Source organism: Acomys russatus, chromosome 9 (genome assembly GCF_903995435.1).
Source record: "Acomys russatus chromosome 9, mAcoRus1.1, whole genome shotgun sequence".
NCBI lineage: Eukaryota > Metazoa > Chordata > Mammalia > Rodentia > Muridae > Acomys > Acomys russatus.
Genome location: NC_067145.1, coordinates 43,357,107 through 43,378,294, shown reverse-complemented (window position 1 = coordinate 43,378,294; position 21,188 = coordinate 43,357,107). Strand labels below are relative to the sequence as shown.

The 21,188-nt window shown below is 47.0% G+C and overlaps 1 protein-coding gene across 8 annotated transcripts in view; it reads left to right on the top strand.

The window, feature by feature from the left end:
• Nucleotides 1–4,522: 4,522 nt before the first annotated feature.
• Kiaa1217 (KIAA1217 ortholog) overlaps nt 4,523–21,188 on the top strand; it is a 302,809-nt gene continuing 286,143 nt past the window's right edge. For 2 of the 8 annotated variants that reach the window (XM_051151251.1, XM_051151257.1), the window contains exons 1-2: nt 4,536–4,928; nt 16,955–17,238. In XM_051151251.1, the coding sequence (XP_051007208.1) occupies nt 4,859–4,928; nt 16,955–17,238 (354 nt within the window). In that variant the 5' untranslated portion in view covers nt 4,536–4,858. Of the gene's footprint in view, nt 4,929–16,954; nt 17,239–21,188 lie in introns of all 8 variants that reach the window. The other 6 variants (XM_051151247.1, XM_051151246.1, XM_051151250.1 and 3 more) reach the window with 6 other exon arrangements.

The following is a 21,188-nucleotide window of genomic DNA, read 5'->3' as shown; positions in this document are numbered from 1 at the left end:
CCATTTCAGCAGTGTTTTCCCAGCTGTTAGCCATCCATTCCTTCTGACTTACAGAGGACACATGCCACCAGAACTGGAGAAGCTAGATACTTATCCAACAGGGTGCCTCCTTTCCAACATTTTTGTTGACTGATTTTTTCACTTTGTTTTGACTGAGCTATCAATACTTTTAAAGGGTCCATTTAAGGACTTAAGCAAGCATTAATTATTTCTTTTGTGTCCAGATGTTAAATTACTTTAAACTAGCTTGCTTTTTAGCAAGAGTTAAAGACAGAAAAAAAAATTTTTTTAAAAACATATATCAAGGTAATTCCACTTAGGCTTGGCTCTCGACATGATTTCTCTCTTGAAACATTTACACAAAAGAAGCTGATGTGTTCTCCCAGTGCCCTGTAATTAAAGAGGCCTGTGACAAATCATTCACAATTGTTTGTGCTTAATTCTTGTTTTAGAGTATCTCATGCAAATGCCATTTTTAAAACCAACAGTCTAGTTCTATAATGGATTGGTTATAATTGAAAAATCAACATTGTCTTCCTGGCACTTTTATTTTGAACGGAACTCTGTTTGTCTTTGTTTTTTGTTTTTTGGAGACAGGGCTTCTCCGTGTAAGAACCCTAACTGTCCTGGACTCTCTTTGTAGACCAGGCTGGCCTTGAACTCACAGCCATCTTCCTGCCTCTGGCTCCCAAGTGCTGGGATTGAAGGCATGCGCCAGCAGGCCCAGCTTGAATGACCCTCTTTTGTGTGGACATAAGCTTATTTAAGTCTGAATCCCTATATATGAGAAAGGCTTGCACCTCCTTGAGGTTACAGAAATGGAGCTGAAAGTTTAGCCCACAGGATCATCATTGCAGCTCTCTATATGACTTGGAGAAAATTATATTTAGGTTCTTGCTTTCCCCTCAAATTTTGAAATATAGTAACAGGCAGATTGGATGGTGATAGCAAATTTTAAAGCCACAAATGACGTTCTCTAAAGCACAGTACACATTTAGTTCAGAGTTGCCTGTAGAACAAAGGATGCCCCCTTAGCGCCTGGGATGACAATAGTGGTGTTTTTCCTGAAGACTTAAGGGCCAGGTTTATGTAGGTTGTAGAATACAGCTACTGTTACCCACCCCACCCCCAAATTTGACAGTCAGTAGAAAGCTCTTAATAAGGCCACTGTGCCTGGGGGAGAGAGAAGTGATTAGCGGCCACAGTGGTGTGAATGGGGGGGGGGGCGGGTCTTGGAAAAATATTTTTAGTTCCTGATTTTTTTTATTTTTAATTTTTTTCGAGACAAGGTTCCTCTGTGTAGCCTTGGCTGTCCTAGACTCACTTTGTAGACCAGACTGGCTTCGACCTCACAGCGATCCACTTGCCTCTGCCTCCTGAATGCTGGGATTAAAGGCATGTGCACCATGCCTGGCTCAGTTCCTGTTCTTAAGGAGAAGCAACAAAAGTCCAGTGACTCACAGAAGCTCTGCCTATGAAATCTGGAGAATCTGTTCATGCGGGAGCACATTTCGCCATCACAGACCTTGATGATGTAGGTTCGCTGTCCTCCTCGTCTGCTTGTTTGTTTTATGCATTTTACAGAACATTTGGTATATTTACAGAGGTAGCAGTGGTCTGCTGTTCCCATGAGAGAGAAGCTGAATAGCGGGGGTGGGGGGTGGGGGTGGGGGGGTGAGGCAATATGGTTAGTGGAGGGGTTCCTTGGGCTGCTTAGAGTCTCAGAGTGAAGGTAGTGTGGAAGAGCTTCCTCCGTTTGGCCCATCTAGGGATCTGTAGAGGCCCAAAGACTTCCCTGATGCTTTGCACACCGCATCAGGAGGGTGGCATCGTTCCTATCTACAAATGGAGCTTTCCTATCTGGATGGAATTGACGGGAAGGTTCCTGTGGACTGGCTTCAGTGGCCAGCTCTTGTTTCCTTCATTATGGAGGCTGGTTCCTATACGGTGTCAAGGGACAGACAGGAGTTGCTCGGAGGGGGCTGCTGTTCCCACAGAGTGACAGGTTGGATAGTGTCAAAGCCCTTAGCTTCCTGCTTCAGTGCTCGCTGCTCCTCCCACTGGCACTGGTAATCTGAACACTTACAGCAGCCATGTCAGACAGGAAGGGGCTGGAGATGCTTCAACACTTGAGGACTTACTATACAGTCATGAGGCCTGGGCTTAGCATCTCAGCCCCCACATACCAAGGTAAGCCTCCCATGCTTCAAGGAGGGCAGAGCAGTGGGGCGGCGGGGTCTGCTGGCTGGCAGCCTAACCCAAAATTAGGTTAGGGAGAACCTGACTCAATGGGTACCAGGTGGAAAGGGATTGCCGAGGACACTGAATGTCCTCTTCTGGCCTCCAGGTGTGCACAGACTCACACGCTCACATGTCCATGCACGTAAATACACACAGACAGACAACCAGAACAATTCAACCCAAGGCCTGCACACACGGACTCCACCTTTATGAAGTGTTTTTGGTTTGTTGTTGTTTTGGTTTGGGTTTTGGTTTTTGTTGTTGTTGTTGTTTTGTTTTGTTTTATGGTTCTATCCTTCAAACCCAGGGCCTTGAATATGCCCGGTGAATGTTCTACCATTGCGCTGCCCCCTCCAACTTGTTGTGCTTTTTTTTTTGTTTTGTTTTTTTTTTGTTTTTCGAGACAAGGTTTCTCTTGTGATAGCTTTTGTTGTCCTAGACTCACTTTGTAGACCAGGCTGGCCTCGAACTCACAGCGATTCACCTGCCTCTGCCTTCCAGGTGCTGGGATTAAAGGCGTGTACCACCACGCCTGGCCCTTGTTGTGCTTTTTAAAACAGGGTTTCACTCATTTGTTTAGGAGGCCTTGAACTCACTCTGTAGCCTAGGCAAGCCTTGATTTTGCCATCTTCCTGCCTCGGTAGCTGGGATGACAGGCCTGCACCATCAAGTAGGTCCTCTATCATGAATATTTGTACCTGAATAAACGGCCAGGTTTATGGGAATAGCTGTGCCTGATGATCTCCTTGGGTAAGTAAGATCACAGGATGGTGCTGTTGCAAGGCCATGGAAACTTCTAGTTATTTGCTGTATAAACCCCACTCCTTAGAGCTGGAGAGATAGCTCAGCAGTTAAGAGCACTTGTAGCTCTTTCAGGGGACCCAGGTTTGGCTCACAACACCCTAACTCCAGTTAAAGAGGACCACTGCCCTCTTCCAGCCTTTCTGGGCACTGCACCAACGTGAGGCACACACACACACACACACACACACACACACACACACACACACATGTGTACACAAAACACCCACACACATAAAATAAAAACAAATCTTTAAATATAAAATAAACTCACTGTTTGTGTTCCCCCTGCCAGAGCACTGCTTGAGTTTTCTACAAGACCTCCACATCTTCTTGGATTTCCAGAAAATTCCTGTTAGGAAGCAAGGGGTTCTTTTTTCCTCCCAACACGGTGTCACTCATACCTTACTTACTTGTGGCACACGCTTTTGTCTTTTACAGATTTGCGCGTTTTTTATGCTCGAAGCAGCCAAAATATGTGCCTTCTGCTGCCAAGGCACACAGGTGACTCAAGGCCATGGCCCAGCCCAGAGGCCAGCCATTGTCCGGCACACATTCTTCTTCTAACTCACTGTCCAATCCGCCTTGGATGGGCTGTAAATTGGGTCAAAGTATGGCAGGCAGGATGACCATTGCCCTCCCCCCTGAGATGACATGGGGCCATAGATTAAAATGTCACACCTTCTCTCCGCTAGCTATTGGGTTCCGGTTTCTAAAGGGGGAAAGGGGGGGGGGGCAAATGTTGCTTAGATTATTTTCCCATCCTTTTTGTGTGGACATTGTGCCTCCCATTTTCACTTTCTGGGAACTTTGCCAGCTTTCCAAGGACTGGGTACTGAACAAAATAAATATTTGTAGGTAGTTTAAAAGGAGAGCAGGCCTGTCGGATGCAACCCTGCCCGTCCAGAGAAAAGCATTTTAATTGCCTTTCCGATGTTCTGAAGTAATTAACTTGAGAGACTCAGAAGGTTGATTTACTGGGTGACTTTTCAGGTTTGTGGTCAAGAGGAGTGTGTGTGTGTGTGTGTGTGTGTGTGTGTGTGTGTGTGTGTGTGTGTGTGTGTGTGTGTGTTTTGGGGGAGGAGGGGAGGAGTTGGAGAGAGTGAAGGCGAATAACAAAACAACATAAAACAAAGGGTTTAAAATCCAGGGGTTAAAGTCCGGTAGGAAAGTGATTGAAGTTGACCAGAGGAAATTACAATACTTCTTTATAAATGCTAATTAGTCCCCACAGAGTTGGTATGTAAAGCGTTTATTTCGAAACGTTTAGCATGCACTTATCTTCAAAAAAAAAAATTTTTTTTTTTAAAGAGAGTTCTCATAACTTTGGGGGATTCAGCAGTTCGCTGCTTCTTACTCAGCCGATCTGGGGGGCCTTTTGGGCTCCTGAGATTAAAAGAGGGCTGGGCCTGGCTTGCAGCAGTAGTTCCTGTCCTACTCCTGAGTGAAGTGTTTGCCTTGTCCCTAAGCTGCAAGTCCCGGGGAAACCCGGCAGGCTGCGTCCTAGGTCAGCAGAGCCGTCACCTGTTGGGCGGCAGAGGCGGGGACAGCCGCCGCCTCCAGGGCACAGCCCCCAGTCCTGGCGACAGCAGGCGGTTGCGGACGCTCCCGGACAGGGGCTGAGGGAGGCCGGGCGCTGGAATGCGGTCTTCCCGGGCGAGGGAGACTTTGCACCGGAGTGGAGACTAGTTAGGGTGGGGTTTCGCCGGTCCCCCTCCGCCCCACCCCCGGGCCCCCTTCCAAGCGCTTTCTGTGAGCTTTCCGAACTGCGCTCTGAAGTTTCCAGAGCGAGGAGCCTGGGCGGCCGGCAGGGACAATGGAAGAAAGCGAAGGCCAGAAATGTGAGCCGAACCTGCCTCCCTCCGCAGACAGCAGACAGATGCCTAGTAAGTAACAGTCCTCAAAGATGGAGTTACACGCACACTGCTTAGAACTGGAGACCCGGCTCCTGATGCCAGGGAAAGTCTATTTCTTGTGTGTGTGTGTGTGTGTGTGTGTGTGTGTGTGTGTGTGTGTGTGTGTGTGTGTGTGTGTGTGTGTGTGTGTGTTGGGGGGGGGGCTGGGGGCGCGCCTTTTCAATCTGAGACCAGAGCTGTGGTTTCTTGACTCTTATCTCTTGTGAGATCTTCCTAAGTCCTAAGTCGGTGTAGAGGTGGTGCGTGTTGTCAAACTGGTCGAACAGTGAACAAGCAGTTCGTGGGGGGATCTCTAAGCAATGACAAATGAATGGCCCAGCAGAGATTTGATAATTTCCCGGTGCTTGGGGAAGCTCTGAAAGGCAATTTTGCGCCTACCTCCAGGGTGCAGCGGTTCCATTCATTGGTTAGGAGTTTCCAAGGGGCCAGCTTCTTAAGGGATACAAAGTTTTGCAGCGTTTTACAGTGAAATTGGAGTTTAAGGGTGCTCTTATTTTGCAGATCCGAACGGCAGGGGAGTACGTGAGCATCGGGGTGATAAGATATAACTCTCGGGCGTTCTGTTTAAATGTTAAAGTTGCGAGTTCTTAGAACAGTTTTCCTGTATTTTCTCCAGGCAGTTTCTTTTCTACATTGTGTTTATAATAGACTTGTCTTTTCCGTTGGGAATTTCCAGAACCTTATATAGTTCCAAATAAATCTTGCCAGGAGGGTGGGTGGCCGCAGACTGTGATGCCAGCGCCCATCAGCCCCTTTCTCACTGTGTAGGCTGTTGGGGCACCTACCACACGATCTTGAACCGCCCCCCTCTCCCGGCCCCACCCTACCCTACCCATCCAGGTTCAAGCTAAGGCCAGTTGGTAACACAAAGATGTGCAGGGGTGTGCACGGCAGCGCGTGGGAGTGGGGATTATGCACAAGGGAAAAGGTGTGTGTTTTTTAAAATGAAAAAAGGAAGTAGCACATGACTCATCCACACTGAAAATGCAAAACCAAGCCAGACAGAAGAAAATACAATTAGGAAAGAGAAATCCCCCAGTGAACTGAAAAGGAAGCCTGCCTCCTAAACATTCAATGAACCCCCCCCCCCGCCCCGCCCCCAGTCTTGGGGCAGCAGTCCCATCTGCTAAACCTGTGTAGGCGCAGTTCGAGGGTCCTGAAATTGGTGGCATCCAGCCTAAGGAAGGCCCCCAACTCGCTCTCTTTTGATAGGACGGATCTTAACTGCAGGAATTCAACCTCTGGGCCTGTCCTGAAAGAAACGACCCGGATTCTAAGAGGGGGCAAGTAGATGGGGAGCTGCTTAAGAAGTAACCCTGAAACAACCAGAGTGATTCATTGGTGTCGCCGAGGTTGGGACGGTCAGATGCCTCGCTTCACTTACTCATGCACTCCATGAATATTGGACTTGTGTTATATAGCAGTCAGTGTTCCAGCCGCTGGGGGATCCAGTGATGCAAAACGCAGACTGAAAAATACTCCCCTTCATTAGATTGACGTTCTAAGGGCCAAGTTGGGGTGGGGTGGGGTAGAGAGGCAAACAATGAACAAATAAGCAAAATAACCGATGTGTGAGATGTGTGGGAGACTGGATTTAGTAAATAAATAAAAATACAGAATGCCTAAAGTTAACTTTGAGTTTTGGATTAAACAATGAGTAGTTTTTAAAGCGTAAGTATTTCTTAATTATCGCTTGGCACAGACTTAGTCCAAAACATATGTTTTATCCTCCCAAGCTTCAAGTTTTACTGGAGATCCCCGTGTTTTATCCGGTGATTCTATTAGCTAAAAGTAAGGATAGGGGCGGGGGGAGGGGGACATTAAGGCAGGAACTAGGGAATGGCAGTGAAACCATAAGGATTTATCAGAGAACCACACCACACCGTTCGCTGAGGTAACTCTTGAGCAGAGGTGAGAATAAACCAAAACGCATAGCATGAGAAAGGAGAGCAAGGAAACGATGGGGAGGCAAACAGGTCGAGAGGTCAGCGGCCCAGGCCAGATTATGGAGGACCTGTGGAACTGTGGGAAGGTCTTTGGCTTCTACTTCCTGGGAGGTGAGGCACTGCTAGCAAACTGGACTCGACTTTTATTTAATTAAATTAATTTTAATTAATTTGGAGCCCTGGGAGTGAACGTAGAGGCACATAGAGTCTTGAGCATGTTAGACAAGAACTCTGTTGGGGGTTTTAGAAGGCAGTTGGTGGGCTAAGGTGCCTTGTGGGGTTTAACACAAGTGGACTGGGGGTGGGGGATGGGCAGCGAGGCCTTTTAAGGAGGTTTCTGAAGTAAACCAGGCAAGAAACCCTTTTGCTGCTCTAGGCTAGACGGGGCGATAAGCAGACAGTGATAAGAAGGAAGCAGATTCCTGACTTATACCGAATGCAAAACCAAAGGAATTTGCTAAGATCAGATGTATTGTTGAGTAGAACTGAGAGGTCCGAGACAGCTGAAAATATTTGATCCAGGTGGCTGGGTGAGTTGCATTTCCCTAAGTGGTAAAGGGTTTTGAGAAATAGGTAAGGGAGAGGGGCCATCTTGGGGCGCGGAAGGCAGAATTTCCTTAAGGTGTGTGAGGGCTGAGAGATGCATCAGGTATCAGTTCAGATAGTGGTCAGTGGGCTGCCAGGAGGACTGGAGACTGAGCTCTCTCCCATGGCTGCCTCTGTGCGGAAGGACAAGACCAAGAGCTGCACCCAGGCACCTAAGAACCTGCAGGTGAGATACGTTGGAAAGGGGATGGAAAAATAATAAAAGGAGGAGGAGAGTCCCGGTTAGAATGTCAGGGTTTGCTTCTGGCAGAGGCTTCGATGGGGGCATGCATGGATGTTTCCTAGGATGAGCTGATGGAGCGTCACCGGTCCTGAGGCCAACACCGCCTGTGGTGCCACATGTGGGTGACTGCCACTGGGCTCTGCCTTATGACTGCATTTGTGTCTGCTTCACCCAGTCACAACGTGAGGTGCCTGGGCTGGGACCATGTCTTCCTCATGAGCGCATCTCACCACGAAGTGCTAGCCACGTGGAGGAGCACTTCACCATCTTAGCAATTAGGCAGCTGGCTAATGACACTACCCTACCCGAGGGACTTTGGTTAATCAGTCAGCTGTGTAGAAGGAAACTTTCGGTGATTGTGTAACTCATTGTTCAAACCCAGACACCTTAGAGGATCAAGGAGAACTCTATAAATAATTTCACTGGGCAACAGTTGAACTGCAGGGCTGTGTGGAAACGGTGGCATATGGTCATTGCAAGAATATTGAAACCAATGATAGTACCATGTCATGAAAGCTTCCTAAACTTCTTCTGCCCCTAGTGTCTTTCTTTCTTTCTTCTTCTTTTTTTTAAAGAGTTATTTATTATGTATATGGTGTTTTGCCTACATGCAGGACTGCACACCAGAAGAGGGCACCAGATCTCATTATAGATGATTGTGAGTCATCATGTGGTTGCTGGGAATTGAACTCAGGACCTTTGGAAGAACAGCCAGTGCTCTTAAACTCTGAGCCAAATCTCTAGTCCTGCCCCTAGTGTCTTTCAACTAGGAAGATTTATATGACACGGGATATGTACAATTATAAAGGAGATATGTAAATCAAACATTTATTGATGTTAAATCATAAAGAAGCTTATTTTAAAAACAACCCCTAGAGACTGAAGAGATAGCTCAGTGGTTAAGAGCAAGCACTGCTCTTCCAGAGGCCTCAAGTTCAGTTCCCAGCACCTACATCAGGAAACTTACAACTGCCTGTAACTCCTATTGTAGGGAACCCAATACACTTCTCTGGACTTTGGGCAACAACACTCATGTGCACAGATACACATGCATTTTAAGAAATACCAGGTAGCTGTTTTAACAAGATATATAAAGTAGGACTAAATGCTTATGCTACCAAGGCTGGCTGTCAGTGTGTGTGTGTGTGTGTGTGTGTGTGTGTGTGTGTGTGTGTGTATGTATGTGTGTGTGTGTGTGTGAGAGAGAGAGTGTGTGTATAATTTATTAAAGATGGAACAAATTTGCCTACTGAGATGGATATGCTTATTTATATTTATGTAATGAATTAAATCTTGGCTGAATATTTGATATTGCAAGACACAGAGCTTCTTTACTACTTTTCAGTGTTGATAGTTTGATTTTGTAGTCGTGCTGAGAGCATCACTAACATGAACACACAGCACAAATGTCAAAAAAATATGTTTAAAGCCATTTCAGAAATTATGGAAATTCCATCCCAATTCCAAGCCAATATTTGCTGAATGATTTTTTTAAAATTTATTTCAAGTGAGCATCTCAAACAGCAATCTTTAAAAACCAAACATTCTAAGATAATACGTCTTGAAGACACATTAATTTGATACTTACACGCTGAAGGATGACAGTAGGAAGCTATTTTAAGCCCTTGTTTCCCATAATTAAACCATTCCTTTTCTATAAGAGAAAAAAGTTTTGCACGCCTAGTGAAAGCACTACAACTCAAAACATACAGGACTAGAATCTGAGCCACTGGGCTTCAGGCAGCATTTGCTGGCAAGCTGTGGCATGGTGGCAGATGCCGGGCAAAGCAGGCGTGGTGTGTGTGCAAAACCAAGGCCCCTACGAAACAGAATGCAACATGGGCGGGCGCTGCCGGAAGCATCTCAGGTTCAATACCGCTTGATTTCTGTTTGTTTTGTTTTTAAGACCGTCTCATGTAGCCCAGGCTGGCCCTAAACTCTGTTTGTAGCCAAAGCTGTTCTTGAACTCCTTCTGCATCTACCTCCAAAATGCTGGAATTACAGATGTGTACCACTGTGTCTGGTTTTACATGTATTGTTGATTAACTTTGTGTGTGTGTGCGTGCGCGTGTGCGCACACACACGCACGTCCGTGCCTGAGTCTATACACCACTACGTGTAGGCCTGATAACTGTGGAGATCAAAAAAGGGTGTGAGATCCCCTGGAGCCAGAGTTACAAGCATTGGTGAGCAGCCTTGTGGGTGCTGGGACTCAAACCCAAAGCCTTTGTGAGAGTAGCAACGCTCTTAACCTCTGAGCTAGCTCTTCAGGCGCTGACCCTGTGCATGTGTGTGTACATGTGTGCGTGCATGCATGTGTGGTTTTGAATTAACTTTTTTGTTGCAGGACTGGGAACCCTTCCCTGTTGCTAACTTTTTCACAGCTTCCCCATTTAGCCACGTGACCCCGTGGGCGCACAGTGTAAGAAGTTGTGCACCTTCAGCAGAGTAGGCATTTGGTAGTTATTGGTGGAATTTGTTTGAGGTGGGGGTGGGGGTGGGAGTGGGGGTGGGTCTTACGTAGCCCAGGCTGGCTTTGAACTCATGTAGCCAAGGCTCGACTTGAACTCCAGATCTTCCTGCTTCCTACCAAATCTTGGGATAAGGGTGTCCATTATCACGCCTGACTGTTGGTGAAATTTGAGTCTGTGTCTCGTTCCTTTAGGAGACCATGGGCTCCTGGTATGATCCTTGGCGTGTTGCCAACAACATGAGCTCCTGTTCTGGCTTTTTTTTTTTTTTTTTTTTTAAGATTTCTTGACTATTATGTGTACAGTGCTCTGCCTGCATGTACATACACCTACAGACCAGAGGAAGGCATCAAATCATATTATAGATGGTTGTGAGTTACCATGTGGTTGCTGGGAATTGAACTCAGGACCTCTGGAGGAGCAGTCAGTGCCCTTAACCTCTGAACCATCTCTCTAGCCTCCCTGTTCTGGCTTTTAAAAGCTTCTCAAAAGGTCTGTTCAGGGGTCCATCCACCTGCTTGCCCCCTCTGGCCCATGGCTCGCTGCTCTCCCTGGAGCACTAGCCTCGGGAATGACCGATAATGCAGTGTGAAACAGCCCGGTCAGTTTCTGTGCCCGTATCTTCCTTCGCTCTTCAGAGCATTACCTGGCACTCAGATCGTATATGACGTGTTTGTTGACGGACTGCTAATCATCATATGATGCTTTGATGCTGGGAGAGGTGCTGTCTTGATCACCATTCCCCCAGGCTCCTGTCCCTTTCAGTGTTTGGAGCAGGCCTTTGATCAGTATCTGTGCCAATGAACAGTTGACTCAGTCAATTAACTTGAGGCAACACAACACAGAACGCTTTTCCAGATGAGGAGCAAGGCTGTGCCTATTGTATAGAGTCTGCACCAAGGATCGTTTTGATCCTTGATTTCATTTTTAAAAGAAATTTATTTATGTGTATGAGTGCATGTATGTCTGTGTACCACAGGCCTGCGTGGTGCCCATCGAGGCCAAAAGAGGGCAAGGATCCCCTGGAACTAGTGTTATAGACGCTTGTGAGCTGTCATGTGGGTGCTGGGAGTTGAACAGCCACAAGAGCAATCTGTGTTCTTGGCTAGCGGTCTGTCTCTTCAGCCCCGTTACACATTTATAGCATCCCCGTCATCGTAGTCGTCGTCATCACCACCACCATCATCATCATCACCATTGTGAAGATGTGCGACGTGTGAGTGTGAGTATGTTGGTGTCCATATGCAGAAGTCAGGACAACTCTGTAGAGTTGGTTTTCTTCTTCCAGTTTAAACAGGCTCTGGGAATTGAACTCAGGCCGTCAGGCTTGCCAGCACTTTACCTCTGAGCCATCTTGCCAGCCCACTGACTTCGGTTTCAAGGTCCTTAAGAAGGATGCAATGCTCATTTCAACTATAATTCCTGTGCCTGTTTGTATATAATGATGGTCTTTGTAGCACTAACAAGAGAACTGAAAAACCGAGGGGCGCTGAACTAAGTGTCCAAGTGAACATGTGCATTATTCTCGGTAGCTTTATATGATCAGGGTCGATTTCCTGAGCTACTGTCCCATCAGCATACAACCCCTTAGGAGGTTTCTCCTAGGCTCTTTGCATTCAGCTGAGTAAAGACAGAAACCCTGCGAGATTTTTAGGAGGCCCAGGGGCCAGGGATGAAGGTGTTCCTGTTACTCCTGCCCACATCACTCTGACTGGAATTAGTACAAAGTCCCAGTTAGATGGAGGGGACAGGAAGTGTAGGCTGCTTGTGTGAGCAGCCAGGGGATGTGTCTGTTCCGACACATGGTACAGTGGGTGTCACAGGTACACCCAAAGGCATCATATCTAGGCAGCAACTCCCTAAAGACAAGGGCTCTTTGGCAAGCTCAGAAAGCTCTGTCTTGCCTACTGTGGTATCACACTGGCTGTAATCCTTGAATTTTGGAGAGCTGAGACACGTAGACAGCAAGTTTGAGTCTGGTCTGGGCTACATGGATGCTGTCTTAAAAACAACGCCTTAGCTAACTGCTATAAAGTGAGGAGAGCCAGGCGGTGATGGCACAGGCCTTTAATCTCAGCACTCAGGAGGCATAGGCCAGTGGATCTCTGAGGCCAGTCTGGTCTACAGAGTTCCAGGACAGACAAGGCTATACAGAGAAACCGTGAGGGGATGTGGGGGGCTCAGGGGGGTTGGGGATGTCAAGCAGGAGCTAGATGTGGGTTCCTGGGTACAGTGCTTGATCCAGAAGCACAAGGACCTCATTTTGGATCCTCAGAACTCATGGGAAAAGCTAAATGTGGTGGCTCTTGCCCATAATCTCAGCACTGGGAGGGGGAGAGGCAAGATGGTCTCCAGGGTTTGCTGACCAGCTAGTCTAACAGAATTCATGAGTGTACACGTGCACACACACACACATACATACACACAATATGTAGACTACCAATTATATATATATATACACATACATATATATGTGTGTATATATTTGTAGGTGTGCATACACACACACACACACATATCCAATACTCTACATATCATTGGTTATTTGGGACAAGACTTTGTGCTCTATTATACAGTAATCCTAGCTGTCCTGGAATTCCCCATGTCACCTAGGCTAGCTTTGACCACTGGACTCCCTACTCTTGACCGGGGAATAAATTCTCAGCAAAGTATAATTCAGTGGTAGAGTCCATGTTTAGTACACATGTGTACAAGACTCTGGGTTTAATTCTCAGCACAAAAAATAAATTTCAAAGCAGATAAGATAAAATAAAACAACAGAAATATCCCCTTAAGATGGCTGTACTACTGCTGGTTCCCTGCAGTGCACCAATAATGCAAAGCCCATGAGCCCCTTGCTTTGTCATCTGACTCAGCCAGGGTAACCCAGCATGGCAAAGTCACCAGTCCCCACAGCCCAGCAGCTGCTGGTCTGCACAGCTTGCTGTACGGATGGCCACTTTAGGATGCTTGCCTCTCTAGAACCCTCTGTCTTTTTGTATTTACCCTCCCGGGGACTCTTCTCTTTTTTTCATGTCCAGGATGTGCACACATCCCAGCTGCAGCCCCCTTGGGTCTCTGCAGAGCAGCTGCATGGCATGCCTGCCCTCCTCCTCCTCCCCACATTGAAGGTTGGTTTTCCATTGGAAGCTCTGGTTTGCTCTTTGCCCTGCTGGAAGTGGGCTCCCTGGAAGAGCCTGGGAGGGGCAGGAAGAGGAAACAGGGCTGCCTTTCAGCTTTGCCCAGGCCTTGTCTTCAGCCTACTTTTCTACTTTGTTAGACAAGGATTCCCAGAATAGCAAACAACCGGACACACCCATATTTACATCTTAGCGCCAAAGCTCTTTCCAAACAAGAAACAGAACTAACTGCCCTTCTGTTTGGCAGCCCGAGGGTTCTACACTTGCTCTTTTCTTCACTCATACAGACAATGAGGAATTGGTCCACTTGGGTCTCACACCGTGACTGTAGGAACTGTGGCAAAATAGATTTGGCCTGTTCCTTCTCTTGTTTATGCATGCCCCTCCTCCTTGGTTTTTTCTGTTTTTGTTTTTAGAATTATTTATTTATTATATATACAGTGCTCTGCCTGCATGTACACCTGCAGGCCAGAAGAGAGCGTTAGATCACATTATAGATGGTTGTGAACCGTGTGGTTGCTGGGAAATGAACTCTGGACCTCTGGAAGAACAGACAGGGATCTTAACTGCTGAGACATTTCCCCACTACCCTGCTTGGGTTTTAAGCTCAGCTAAAAGGCCGAATTCTCCCCATATGGTTGAAATAGTCCAGATTTCATTTCTCCTTCAGGTGTGGGGCTGGCAGCTTCTGAGAGCAGAGGAAAAGGCCCAAGAGTCTATGAAGAGTTTGAGGTGGCTTTGAGTGGATAGTATTGGGCAGTTAAGATGATGGTGCCCCGTGCTGGGGTGGAGGCAGATGGGACTGATGGCGCAGTGGATGAGGGTGATAAGATCGAGGTTGCTCTGCCTGCCAGGTGGCCTGCATGAGCCTCCCTTCTTGCTAACTGCTCCTACCCTTTCCATCCCTTTTCCTACACCACATTCAGCCTTGTTAGGCAACTGGAGACATTATTTACAAAACCCACAAGAATGAGAAAGAAACTGGGCGTGGTGGCGCACGCCTTTAATCCCAACACTAGGGAGGCAGAGGCAGGCGGATCTCCGTGAGTTCAAGGCCAGCCTGGTCTACAGAGTGAGTCCAGGACAGCCCAGGCTCCCCAGAGAAATCCTAACTCAAAAAAAGCAAGCAAGCAAGCAAACAGACAAACAGAATATGAAAGAACTAGAAAAACAGCATAAAGTTGATTCAGCTTTCTCCATGAAACGTATCAGGAAAGGGTAAGTTTAAATCCAGTAAGCGGGATGACTAAAGGTTAATGCTGACTGGAGATTGACAGTGACTTCCAAGACCCTACGTCTAGCTGGTTCCCCAATTTACTTCAAGGCTGTTGCAGCTGTCTTGACCAGGTCTAATGGTCCCTGGATGGAGGTCAGTTGCTGAAGGTCTATTAGCTTCAGGAGACGGTGTCTTCCTCCTGCCTGTCTGACTGCTTACACGCCCTTTATTGATCCACGGGGCTGAATGTAGAGGTATGTGCTTACTGCCCATGTAAGGAAATAACCTTCCCAGGGTTTCAGGCTAGTTCATTAATCTGGCTGTCCTGGATAATTTTTCCATGGACTATTTTGATGTTGTTGAAAACAGTCTTGAAAAGCCACAGGGGTCTGTCATGCACACAGCGGTTTTGGCTAATACAAAATGCATGTACAACACACATACACACACACACACACACACACACACACACACACACACACACACACACACAAAGAAGCTGTGTGTCTTCACGCATATGTGCTTATCAGCCTGAGATATTACCTTTGTTCTTTTCCTGGTGGTGCTATGGCTCTCACCTGCAACTTTGCACATCCTGGGCAAGAATTTGACCTCTAAGCTATGTCCCCAGCCCGGTATCACTCCATGTAATAGACTCTGTGACTCCTGTATTATTAGGGAAGAGATGCTTTAAAAAAAGAAGCTGTGATGCAAATTTTTATTACTTAATAAAGTTATTATTACCAAATAAATAATCTCTCAAAATCTTTTTAACCAAAGCATCTGTCTTCTCCGTCTTTAAGCTTAAAAGTAGTGAGAGCTAAGAGTAATTAATTAGGCTGTTTTCCTCCCTTCGTTCATCAGTGTCTGACGGGGATGTTGTAATGAGCAAAGTGGGCACACAAGAAGAGTTGTTCTCAGGGTACACAGGGAGCTTTGGAAGACAAGAACAAAAAAAATTACCCAGAGATGAAAATATTTTCCGTTCCTTGCCAGAGGGGTCTGCACTTTGAGCTCTGTATGCAGAAGTTTCCAGGCAAAGAGAAGGTAACCATGTTAGTGTGTTGGTGCCCTTGCTTTTAGGGAGCTGGTTTAGATCCACATTCTGGACACTCGTTGCTTTTTAAAAAAGTGTTATTACTATTATAGAGGGTGGGGTGCACATGTGCCTGGAGAGGTCAGGCACAACTTGCAGGTGTTGGTTTTCTTCTTCTCCTGAGTGGGTGCCAGGGCTTGAACTCACATCATTAGGCTTGGCGGCAAATGCCTTTACCCTCCGAGCCTATTCTGCCTTTTCTAGACAGACCTGAGGACTGGCTGTGGTGGCACACACCCTTAGTCCCAGTACTTGGGAGGCTGAGGCAAGAGGAACTCTGTGAGTTCAATGCCAACCTGGCCAACATAGCAATCTCCAGGTCTGTCAGGGCTACATAGTGAGTCCTTGTCTCAAATAAATAAAGCAAAACAAAAACCAACCAACCAAACAAACAGAAACAAACAAAAGACCAAGGTTGTGTTCTTGAATCTTTGTAGCTTCTCTGTGTTTTCTGCTTTCATCCCCATCTTAGAAAGCAGGAACAAACAAACAAACAAAAAATAAAATAAAGAGAGAGAGGAGGATCCTCATGTGCTCTGAACCCAACCATTAACCTTCCACGTCCTAGCGGGTTTGTTCTAGGGAGAAGTTAACCGACCTGAGAGGCCGGCTTGGAAGCAGTCTCCCTAGGTCGAAGCCACCAGAACATACTCATGACTCCTCCCTTGCTCAGTGTGTTTTAGATGAAGTCATTTCAGGGAAAATGTGGCCGAACCTTCACTTTATAGCTCCCCAACTATTACCTCAGTGACATTCCCCTTGCCTGGCCTAGGGGCGACATGGAACTTTCTAGTGGGTTACAGGCGCGAGAGGAGGGTTATATAGCTGGTTTTCTCCTTGATGCTGAACCACAGGGCTCAGAACCATCTTCAGATTATAAACATTTAAAAGTCCTGTTAGTAGGTTGAGACTATAATGAAAAATATACAAATTGCCTGGATCACTGGGGTTGACTCTGCCCTAATTACAGACCCAGGGGCAGCCTAGTTACTTGTAAACACCTGTCTCTCCAAACTTTCTCATTTGTAACAAACTCATTACAGAAATAAATTTAAAAAAAAAATTTTTTTTTACTACAGCATCTAAAGTACATTTTTCTCAAATTTCTTCTGATTGTAGGGTTTTCGCCCCATCTTTGCTTAAAAACAAAACAAAACAAAACAAAAAAACCTACAATAACAACAAAAATAAGTTACATTGATTCTGTAGCAACTACCACAAACTCTCCTGGTGTTCTACAAATGAGGCGCCTGGGAAACCATTAAATGTGAACTGCACTTTTGTTCTTCATCTTGCAGAACAAGGAAGAAGCAATCTTCAGGTAACGTCCCTGGAAGATGCAGCATGCCGCAGGCCCAAGGAACGCCTGTCTAATGGAAACCCCCGGGCTCAGGTTTCTAAGCCTGCCCGCAATATCCCAAGGAGACACACTCTAGGTGGGCCCCGAAGTTCCAAGGAGATCCTGGGAATGCAAACGCCTGAGATGGATAGGAAGAGAGAGGCGTTCCTGGAGCATCTAAAACAGAAGTACCCCCACCATGCCACAGCAATCATGGGGCACCAGGAGAGGCTGAGGGACCAGGTAGGAACACAGTCACCTCTCCCTGCCTTGCTCATTCCTCTAAGAAATATATATACTTTTAAATTGTATACATTTATTTATGTGTGTGTACATATAAGTGTCTGTGTGTGTGTGTACGTAGCAACATGTATGTGTGGATGCAAACCTGTACGTGAGCATAGAGGCCAGAAGGGGGCGTCAGCTGACCTCATCTATCAGTCTGCGCTTAACTTGAGGGCATCTCTCTTCCTGAACCTGGAGCTTGACTGGCAGGCAGCGAGGCCAAGTGATTCTCTACTCTGTGCCCCTCTGGGAGCTGACGTCACAGGCATGCGCAAGTTGCTGGGCTGTCCCTCCAGCCCACTCAGTCTCACGTGTTGTTGTTGTAGCGTTAAAAATCAGACCCAGGCTTTCCTTATGCTAGGAAAACATCCTCACACAGCTCATTTATTGTCGTATCCCCCCCCCCCCCCCCCTCCATTCCTTTCTTCTTTCTTTCTTAAGATTTGTTTATTCTGGGCAGTGGTAGCACACACCTTTTGAAGGGACCCTGGCCAGGTCGAGCATGGCGAGCACACCTCTGGGCGATCTTGTCCTTCTCTCTTGAGTACTTCCTCCTCCTCAGACTTGGCACCCGGCAGTTTGTCACACAACCGTAAAGGTTCCATGCTTCCCCCCAACTCCCAGGGGTAGAAATGGACGCCTGGGCTTGCAAATTCCTTGGCTTATGGTCACTAGTTGGTAAGAAGCCGGGTTGAGTGGCAGTGCAAACCTGGGCAGGCTACCCAAGCTCTTTTGGGATGGCTGAAGAGTTTCTAAATTATTTTAAAGATACATAATGAAGGGTTACTCATGTTCATCCAGCCCACATGAGCATGGCAACCATGGCTCTAGCAGCCCTTGCCCCACCCCACCCCCCCCCCCACCACCCCATTCTCTTTGCCTTGCTAAAAAACTGTTAGGTTGTGTCCTAAAGCTAGCCACCAAAGTCTAGTCCCTTATTTGTCTACGTCTCTTCCTGAGGCTGACCACCACGGTCTAGCTAGCAAAGTCTTGAAGTCCAGCAATCAAAAGCCCCCCTTTGGCTCACCTAATTAACATGGCCAATTAAAGTTAAACATCCCGCCCTAACATGGGGTTTTCCCTTTTCCCTTTATAAACCGCCATTTGCCCATGGGCCATGTCTGTCTCTCTCTATCCAGAGAGTCCTTTGTTCCCAGGCACAAATACCCTTTTCCCTTCTTCTCTGTCTCCTGCTTTGTCTCTTATTTCCTGTCCTCTGTCCCCCTCGGGCAAATAAATCCCCTTTGTGCTGAGAACTTGGTCTTGGAGGTCCTGAACTGATTCCTTTCCTTTCACCTTTCGTCCCAGTGCTGGGGAGGCAGAGGCAGGTGGATGTCTGAGTTTGAGGCCAGCCGGATCTACAGAGTGAATTCCAGGACAGTAAGGGCTACACAGAGAAACTCTGTCTCAAAACCCTATTTGCTTATTAGTAGTATTAATATCATTTATTGTTGTTTTGCTCTTTGTCTGTTTGAGATGGCCCCCACTGTATAGTTCTGGCTGGCTTTGAACTCTCTATAGTCTATATAGACTAGACTGGCCTCAGACATACAGAATTCTGCCCACCTCTGCTTCCCAAGAGCTAGGATTAAAGGCATGAACCACCATGCCCAGCCTATTTATTATTATTATTGTTGTTGTTAATTTATGTGCTCGTATGTGTGCCTGAGTTTATGTGCACTGCCTACGTGCAGGTTCTTACACGGGCCAGAAGAGGACACCTGTGAGCTGCTGCATAGGTGCTGGAAACCAAACCTGGGTCCTCTCCAAAAGCAATCTTTCCAGACTTCTCAGCTCACTTTTTTAATGATGAAGATGAACTTGAGGTCCCCAGTGAAAAGACAGGCCAGTGTTCTTGCCACTTTGTGCTTTCTGGTCTCCTGCTTAGCCACTGAAAAGTTTTAATGTGAGAGCTGAGAGCACTGTCTTCCTAACTAGCATAACAAGAGAACAGGAAGCCTGACTCGAGAGGAAGGCTCACATATCGTGCAGTGCTCCAAAAATACGCTTTCATTTTAACCACAGATGCATCATCTAATGCACAGGCCATGAAGGATATTGTTTTTTGCGTAAGACATGTGCAACTATAATCCATCCTGCGAGCACTTCAGTGCTTGGCACAGTGAAGGAATGAATAAGTGAATGAATAAGTGAGTGAATGAATGAATGAGTGAATGAATGAATGAATGGGTGAATGAGTGAGTGAATGAGTGAGTGAATGAATGAGTGAGTGAATGAATGAATGCAAAAGTCCGTAAGTCCATATCAAGGCGAAACAGACTAAAAATAGACTGTGACAAGCCTCTTTTCTTCACGCTGACACCAGGCTTCCTGCTGCTGCTCTTTCTGCTTCTTTCTTACAAATCACAGGTGTTTTCCTTTGGGTCCTCGGCTCTTTGCTGTCTTCAGCTCCCTGTTTTCTCTGGTTATCTTGACAGGCCCCAAAGATATCACCCAACTGCGGCGCAGGGTGTTATTGTTCCTGGGCTGTGTGCAATTACTTTTTAGCAGACTGAGCAAGTTTAGGGTCACAGGAGATGGAAGGCTTCCTCGGTGGCCCTCTTTGGCCTGTTATCAGATTGACCTTTGAGGCTGGAGACTGTGGTGGAGGAAGCAGAGCACTCAGCCATTCTCCTAAGTGGATGGGGGGGGTGGGGGGACTGGGGGATGGGATTGGGGGGAGGGGGCTGGGAGGGGTAGGTAGGGGGAGGGCGCTCCATGCAGACTCCAGGTACCTAGAGATGCTCAGTGTCTTCAGTCTGCTGTCTTGCCAAAGTTCTGCCTAAGTCCCTGGGCTTTTGATTATCCGTAGAGACGGGGAGTGGCATCAGCTGGTACAGTTTCAGTCTGTAGTTCATCTTTTGTTCTGTTTCTCCCATAAGTGGAGTGTGCTCTGAGGATTCTGTCAGATGCCTAGGGCTGTGTGTGAAATGTGCTTTCTTTTCCACACTTGCCTTTTCCCCCCTTCACATTGCACAAAGACGTCTGTGAACTGCAGAGAGGAGGTGGGAAACCTCACTGGTGTAAAGATGGGCTGATGACCCACACCTGCGTGCTTTAGGTGGGCTCCCTTTTCTTTGATTCAGGCTTGTCAGCATCGATGTGTATTTGAGCAATAGGATTTGAGTGTTCTTGCTGTTTTGGGAAACGGTATATTTGATGCAAAGCTAGTTGTATGGAAGTAACAGAAACTCAGTTACAATTAAACAATAAGGGAAAGGTGGGACTTGAACCAGAAGAAATGTGAACTCAGAATCCTTGTGTACTCCACTATCCCAAATGGTAACGATCGTGGCCTGTAAGTTTGGGTTTTATTCTTGCTTGGTTGTTTCATAGACAGAGTCTCTCTATGTAGTTAGTCCTGGCTAGCCTAGAACCCCTTATATAACCAGGCTGGTCTTGAACTCACAGGGATCCCCGTCTGCCTCCCAAGCCACCATGCCAGGCCCAGGGCTTGTACATTTAGGGGTGCTACACTTGAAGGAGAAGTAGGTAAGGACAGAGAAGAGAACAGTCTGTGGTGGCTGGGAAGGGCGATCCACAGCTGTGAGATGGCTAGGCAGCTATTCTCTCCTGAGGCTGAACAGATGCCATGATCTGTCTCTTGTATTCTATGCCGATGATCTCTGAGGGGGCAGATTTTGGAGGGCACATGAGTGTGCACTCAGTCTGCCGAGGTTCTGTGAGTCCATCCCAACCAGCATGGTAGACACCAGAGAAACCTTGACAGGATTTGGGGAATATCTATCAAGACCCCTCATCTTCTGCGTCTTGTATCCCACCACCCACTTGTACTTTCCCTGCTGCCCTTTGCTCTTCTCAGACCTTCTGACTGTAGGTTCCCCCTCCCACCCCCCACTCCCCTTGTCTCCCACCCACTCCGCCCTACCCCCTACTCCCCCCCCCCC